General features: G+C 43.6%; 1 protein-coding gene across 2 annotated transcripts in view; it reads left to right on the top strand.

The window, feature by feature from the left end:
- Positions 1–1,480: 1,480 nt before the first annotated feature.
- The window catches only part of il1rapl1a (interleukin 1 receptor accessory protein-like 1a), a 123,644-nt gene continuing 117,506 nt past the window's right edge, over positions 1,481–7,618 (top strand). For both annotated transcript variants that reach the window (XM_071521083.1, XM_071521084.1), the window contains exon 1: positions 1,481–1,562. In XM_071521083.1, the coding sequence (XP_071377184.1) occupies positions 1,481–1,562 (82 nt within the window). The remainder of the gene's footprint in view (positions 1,563–7,618) is intronic.

Below are 7,618 nucleotides of genomic sequence, written 5' to 3' on the forward strand. Positions count from 1 at the left end.
ATTGGCAGAGAGGTGTTTTTCGACTGAACGTCGTTTCCTAGAAGAATGTCCTGGAGAAAGAGAGAAAGGCTTCTTTTCAGACTGGGCCTCGCGAGTGTCGTGTAAACACACACGGAGAGAGGCTCCTTTCATTAGCTATGCTAATCTGGAGTTCACGTGACTCGCCACAGGCTCCAGGGTGCCTCCTGGCTCCGGCTCTCTGCACTGTGTTAGCCTCAGTCTCCAAAGGCCAGGGTCCCATCTTCTCCTTTCTGGTTCATTGGGTTAATTTGCTGTGTGTTCCCTTTTCCCATATAGTTAGATTCACAAGAATGTGGATCTGACCCTGGGTGAACCTGCTCTTCTCCTTCCATCACTCTATGCTGTTAAGTTGTCTGGCTCCTCTCAGTCATGCAGCTACTCCGGCTGGCAGCTTTGATAGACTGAGAGCTTTGATCACCACCTCTGTCACCTTTTGCCCCATTGTTGCTGCGGTATAAAAATTGTGTGTGCTCGAAATAAAACTAGACAACGGTTCCCTACCCAACCCATGGAGCATTTTAACATTTCTCAGACTTTGCATTCACTGAAGGTGCTTCTCCTATTATCTTGAGGTGTCCTCATTTGTTTCTTGTTTTGTTTGTAAAGCTTTCAGAGGGATTTGTCTGTCACTGTAGATGACAGGTTTTGAAAGGTATGGCCATCAGCTAGTGCCACACACTAATAAACTGTTTCCTTGATGAGTATATTTTTTTCATTTAACATCAGATTTATACAGCAGCTCCGGCTCCATTTCAGGGGCTGGCCATTAGAGGGTAATTACTACATGTTAGACTATGTCATTTACTCCTAGAAGATGAGCAGTAGAGAATGAGCCACCTCAATCAATTAATATGATCTATGAGGCCCATGGAGAGGATATGGGATATGGATGGGATATTTTCTGTATCTATGTGAGTCACAAGGTGATAATTTGAAATTCCCTTCAACCAAGGTCTCCTCAATTTTTAATGAAGCTGGCGATTAAAAATGGTGTTTCTTACACATGTAATTATGTCTTTATTGATTCGTCAGCAACTCAGGGAATGGTATCTCATGAAATATATCCCTGCTATGATAACCTGTCTCAATTGCAATCATGAGAGAAAATCATTAAAAGAAAGACCCCCAGGGGAATGCGGAAAATGGTATTTTGATATGCGTTTCCAAGTGTGTGTATGTGTGTGTGTGTATGTGTGTGCGCGTGTGGATGTATGGGTGTGTGTGCATCAGTGTTTGTGCATTTGTTGCAGTGTTTGGGGTGTTACAGAATATCTTTACACACTGACACTCATTCTTGTCAGCAGGGACAAGGGGCTACTTTATCTTCTTTACAAACACTGACTGATAGCTCTCTCTCTCTCCCTCTCTCTCTCTTTCTCTCTCTCTCCTGCCATCCTTCCTCTCCCTCCTTCCCGCTGCCCTCATCTCTTCTCCTGCAGGCCGTGAGGACGGGGGGAAGATGAGACCTCCCAGCCCTCTGCTGATCCTGCTGTACGTCACGCTGTCCCAGAGTCTGAAGGTGGTCTCCAAGAGAGGCTCAGGTACCGAATGCTTCATCTCAGCAGCTTACTTACTGTTTCCTCTGTGTTTTCCAGTTCGAAGCCTGTGCATGCACAGACTGTATGTTCACATATTTTAACGAGTGTGTATATGCATGTGTGTGAGCGTGTCCGTGTGCGCGTGTATGTGTTCCTTACTTTATAAAAGATAGTTCAAAGAGGCGAAGGCCAGATAATTGTGCGGGATGTTCCCCTCCTCATTTCTGTGTGAGTCATTCTGAGCTGTCTGATGAGCTTTAGAGATGCGGGTGCAGCTTTTTTGCCTGTGTCTCAGGTAAAGAGAGCATGATTACTGAAAAGGTATACCTCCTGGCTAGAATTAGCTAGAATTCCCTCTATCCAGAGAGAGTGACAGCCACCAAATGATCCAATTGCTCAGTGTCTGGGTCACCAAGGGTTAATGTGAAACTCATTTTAGCTCTAAATGCCAGCAAATTGAGCATCAATTGTGAACAAATGCAAAGGTCAAAAGAGAAAATGGAGAGAGAAAAGATTGAAGGTAGAAACTTTGTTCATGACAAGAATAGATATAGGGATGCAGCTAATCTGTTAAACAAACGTAAAGACAGGCTGCCAGTGACAGAGACAAAACAGGCCTTGTGTGTTATATGGCAATTTCGAGCACTCAGTGATTACGTAGCTCAATATACTGGGTTAGTTAAGACTAATTGCCACTTGGCAGGCGACCTCATCTTACCTAATATTTACATTAAAACAAGAGTGGGTCATGCATTTCAATTATCTTCGGCCAAAATATCTTTGCAGGGCCAGCAGTACTCGAGAAGTCACTGCATGCATACACAAACCTGTGTGTGTGCGTGTGTGTGTGTGTGTGTGTGTGTGTGTGCGTGTGCGTTTATCTGTGTCTCTTAGTGTGTCTATTTGTGTGTGCGTGTGTACAGCAGACATGAGTGGGCATGTCTGAGGTTTTTAAAGACTGACCTTTAGCTAAAGGTTTTATACTGAAGGAAGAACACTAGACAGGCACAAAGGGCAGAAGGGCAACTTATCTATGAATAATGTGCTTCAACCAGCTGGGAAGATGGTCAGTGACACAGAATACAGACAAGCTTGGCCGTACACCTGAAAACCACACCAGGAGTAAACGAAAACACAGACTAAACCACATGATTGCGACTGAGGGTCCATGTGAGAGCTTCCAGAGGTTAAACAGCTTAATGAATAGATATAATTACCAAATGGATGATGTGTTTGGACCAGAGAGGAGGGAGCAGTATTTCTGACCTGACCTCCCTGTCTACTGTCCAGCTGTTCTAGCCCTCGAACTGCTAGCCTCCAGCTGCTAATGAAACCACAAATTAGAGTAGACTATGGCCATATATCCAGCCATTGTTGTTAAACAGATATTACATAGATGTTTAAAGTTGCTGTTATTGTTCTTAAGAGGCTAAAGGATGGCTTTATGGGAATAGATTAAGCTTAGACTAAAAACAAATTACCTGAGTTTGACAACAAAATAATAATAAAAAACAAATGTTTGTCACTCACCAGGCTAAACCCGTATCAGTGAAATCAGCCTTGTAGCTTGAACAGGCCCTTTAGACTACTTAACAAAGATCAATGGAGTATCATTGATTCAGCAATTTAGCAGTCAGAAAATCTGTTACATTCTCATTATCTAACTAAGTGATATGACTACTTTCAGTCATTTAATTGTCATACCAAGCTTTGTGTCTCCCTATGGTGTGGAATAGAGTGTTGGTAACACAATGAGAGAGTAGTTTAATGGACTTTATTTTTTGTCTCTTTGTTCAGTTATTGAAGCGCTCTCTTTATTGATTGACTGTTTATGCATGTGAGTGTGTCTCTGTGTATTTGTCCGATCACAGTGCTATTAAGCTTGTGTAGGGATTTGATGCGTGTGTGTGTGTGCAGATGTGTGTGTATGTGTGAGTTTATGAGCGTGCTTGCATGTGTGCATACATACATGCATACATGTGTCAGTAGCTGTGTGGCTGTATGCCCTGGTCTCAGGAGGATTCCCATATAGATTTGAAGCAGGACAGAAGATCAGATCAATCAAGTGGGTCTTCTGGGTCCTGCGGTCAAATATCGATTGCAATAGAGCGAGTACCGCCTCCCCTCTGTGGGGTCAAAGGTCACTGAGTGTCACTGGCCAGTTTGGCCACTTATTGGCCCTTTGGAAGACTCCTCTCTGTCTGCCTGCAAGATTATAAATGGAGGGAGGAGGGAAATCAGACAAGCTCGTGTTGAACATGTAATCTGGAACATAAACACTTTGTCACTCTCTCTCACACACACACACACACACACACACACAAACACACACACACATACAGACAGATACACATACGTATCCATGGCCAGGCACGTGCACATACACACACATACACACCTGCATGTGTTCACACTTGCATCCACAAGGCACCATATTCACACATATCTAACTGCTCCAAATACATGAAAAATAACGGCACACATGAGGACGGCACAGAACTGACAAAACAAATCATACTACAATTGATTTTGCTGAACATCGCAATTGTGTTATGAATTATAATACATGTTGACGCAGCTTTTCCTACATCATTTCACTTTCTTATCAAAAAAAAATGTTTAAAAAATAGAACGAGTGGTGGCAGAATGATACTGCAGTTTGTATAAAATGAAAGTTTTTCTTTGACATGAAATTTGATTTGGTATTCTACATAGTACCTTGTGAGGGAAACCGCCTGTAACATCTTTCCCTGTAAGTTTGTAAAAAAAAAAAAAACCTGTATTATCTTTTTGATTTGGAAATTGCAGTAGTCAATATTGCGATTTCAGTATTTTATTTCATTTACTTGTATCTATTATATTAAATTGTGCACCCCAACTATTTTATTTTCTGCCCCACTGTATTCTTGTCGCCTGTACCAGTCTCTGACCAAGTGAACAGGATGAAGGTTAGATGTCTGACAGGCGTGTGTTGAAGATGACATGTAGTGGTGATGGTGATTAATTGGCTGATAAGGCCTTCGATGGGTAATTGTTTTCTGGTTCAAAGGTTTGGGACATTTGTCTTCATGTGCTGCTGGTGAAAGAGATTGAGCAGTTGGACTCTTACAACCTCAATTAAATGCACCTAAACATACACACCTGCACACACACACACACACACACACAGCTGGACCCTTACAAATGAAGGATTTCATGCCAAAATGCTATATATATATATATATATGTGTGAAATAGCTGAAATATATCAGGCGATATTTGAAAAACATAAATGATTCTGTCCTCAATAAACTATTTTATAAGCAAATGATAACTTCAATGCTAACCCATAATGTGCTTAACCTTCATGCCAGCAGTGAATATGGGAGAGTGGGTGTATCATTTTGGAATAAAACTCTTCAAATACATTTAGGTCAAAGTAATTTGTTGGCATCGGCTGTTATGGAGTACTTTTTGAGAAAATGAACAAACCACACATTTTTGAGGAGGACTTGGTGAGAGGGAAAGAAAGTTTAAGATTGGAAGAGAGAGAGAGAGAGAGAGAGAGAAAGAGAGAGAGTTTTGTTTGGATTACTGTTCTAATGATTTGTGTGGCATTCAGTATCAAATGGGAATTCTCTGTTCTTTCTGTAGGGGAGCAGGAATAACTGGGAATTCCATTCTGTAACCTTGAATAGTTGTGAATGAGGGATCAGCTGTGAAGGCTTGATTAGCCCTCGAGAGACAATGGATAAAGCTGCTATTCAATTGATTTTCCCTCCCAGTGTCCGGACGGCATTCCCAGAGTTTGTAGCACTCTGAAATCCTATAATTATCCGATGTGGAGTCTGCTTGGGCCTGTGTTACCCCAGTTAATGAGTTTCCCTGCGGTGGGGAGGCTGTACATGTCTCTTATTCCCTCATTCTCCGCCCCACGCTTGACACTGCCCGTGATTTTAATGACCAGTCAGACTCGGAAGAATTGGATATCAATTGGGGCAGATTGTTGTTGCTGGTCCTTGGTTTGTGTGTGTGTGCATGCTTATATATGTGATTACACAGGCCGTGTGTGGCCCACATCTAGGAGTGCGTGCTCTGTTGCGGCGAATGAGTGTTTTCACTCCGGCACTCCACTCAATATGTCTTCTCGCCTCTGTGTGATTGTGCGGCACGCTGACCAAGGCCATGCTGACACTGTGAGATTTACTCCCAGGGACACTGAGGAGGTCTCCAACAGAGACAAGCTGTCAGGGTCCATCCATCAGGCTCCGATTGTCCCCGCCTCAGTCCGACCTGGCCCAGTCAGACCTGAGCAGACCTGATCCAGCCTCACTGCTGGAGACCGGCCTGTACAGACCCAGACTATAATGAGAGAAGACAGAGACTCTTTAACTGGGGTCTCAGTCTGCTCACAAACCCAATTACTAGGTTGCAGCAGGCTGTAAGCCACACTGAAGAATGTTAAATATGGGCAAGAACTGTCAGACAGGACCTGAAACCCACTGGCCTACACTACACAGCACAATGAAATGTTTATGTCTCCACTCTGAGAACGAGTAAGAGAGAGAGAGCAGTGGAAAAATAATTCCAAAGAAATAAAAAAAAGAAAGAAGCAAATGGTACAAGAAGTGAAAAGCACAGTGAGTGAGAGAGAGTGAGAGAGAGAGAGAGAGAGAGAGAGAGAGAGAAAGAGAAAGGAGTAGTGAGGAAATACAAAGCTTTAGAGCAAGAGGAGGGAGCATCAAGAAAGAATATAGATAGAGAGTCGGAAAATGGTCCATTTATGCAATCCAAATGTCATGAGAGAGCCAGACAATACACATCACTAAACACATTCAAGGCCTGCCGACCGGCCCGCTGGCTGGAGTAATGGCTTTTAAACACAGCCTGTAGGGATGAGTGAACATGCAGCAGTGGAAAACAACACTCTTAGACAGTAGAGTGTACGCTCCGCTCAACTGCAAGTGTGGGAGAAGCTCACACCGAGCCCAGAGGAGGCACTATACTTGATATATGTGGATTGTTCTAGGTGTTTCAATAAGACAAGGGGTCCCGATCATTGAGGTATTATTGCCCTTCAGCGGACTCCTGATTGTACCAAACTCATTTCAGACTAGAATAACAAGTGGATTTGTAAAAACAGAGACGACTCGTTGACTTAGTGTGAGTTCCTACAGTAGCAGAGCAGCAGAGAGCGGTACCAGCTGTGAGTGCTGGGCTAATGTAGCGCACTGCCCCATAAGCCACTGCAGTCAGCTCGCTGTCTATATACCCTGATATGACAGGGCATTGCCACCCAATGATCCCAGCAGGGGATGTCAGGGGTGTGCGTGCGTCTGTGTGTGTGTGTGTGTGTGTGTGTGTGTGCAGGTGTGTGTGTGTGTAGTGTGTGTGTGTGTGCGCGCGACTGTATTCATCTGAATGTGCGTTCATGTGTTACTTGTGATATCCCGACCTTGGCCTCTTGCTGTGTCTCTGAGCGGGATAAAAACGATACGGCCAATATTCCAGATGACTCTGCAAAGTCCCGCTCCAAATCCCTGATAAGAGCCCGTCACGGATAACCGTAAATCTGACATGGCCCCAAGGCAGTGTGGGAGATGAAGTCCGCAGAGCCGGCGCCTGAATAACCTCTCCATCAGAGCAGGGACAGGAACACAAAATGCGTACATCCAGTCAGTCAGTCACCTCATTTATTTGTCAAGGCCCTCTCCTTTTCATTTCACAAATCACACCAGTGCAATTTCTCTGACACTTTAACATTGACATGAAAACTGAAATGTGCCTGACTATACATTCCCCCTGTCAAGCAGATGGGCTAAATGACATACACAAATAAGATATAGTGAGACCTTGTCTCTACTTGTCGCGCTTGTCTCACAGCCTCGGGTCTCTCTAGCAGCTTGTATTGAGCGTTCATTCTCAGTCATTTCTATTGCGGGAAAAGAGTATAATAGTTCATTGACAGATCAGCCATCCGCATTGACATCTGCACACATTGATGTATGACTACAGGCAAATTAAACAATTGATCACCCTATACCTTTAACGTGACATGTCTAAAATTACGCTACCCATCG

This window comes from Centroberyx affinis, unplaced genomic scaffold (assembly GCF_046629955.1).
Source record: "Centroberyx affinis isolate AG114_WGS23_722 - 3 ecotype Tasmania unplaced genomic scaffold, CSIRO-AGI_Caff_v1 ptg000857l_1, whole genome shotgun sequence".
Classification (NCBI taxonomy): Eukaryota; Metazoa; Chordata; class Actinopteri; order Beryciformes; family Berycidae; genus Centroberyx; species Centroberyx affinis.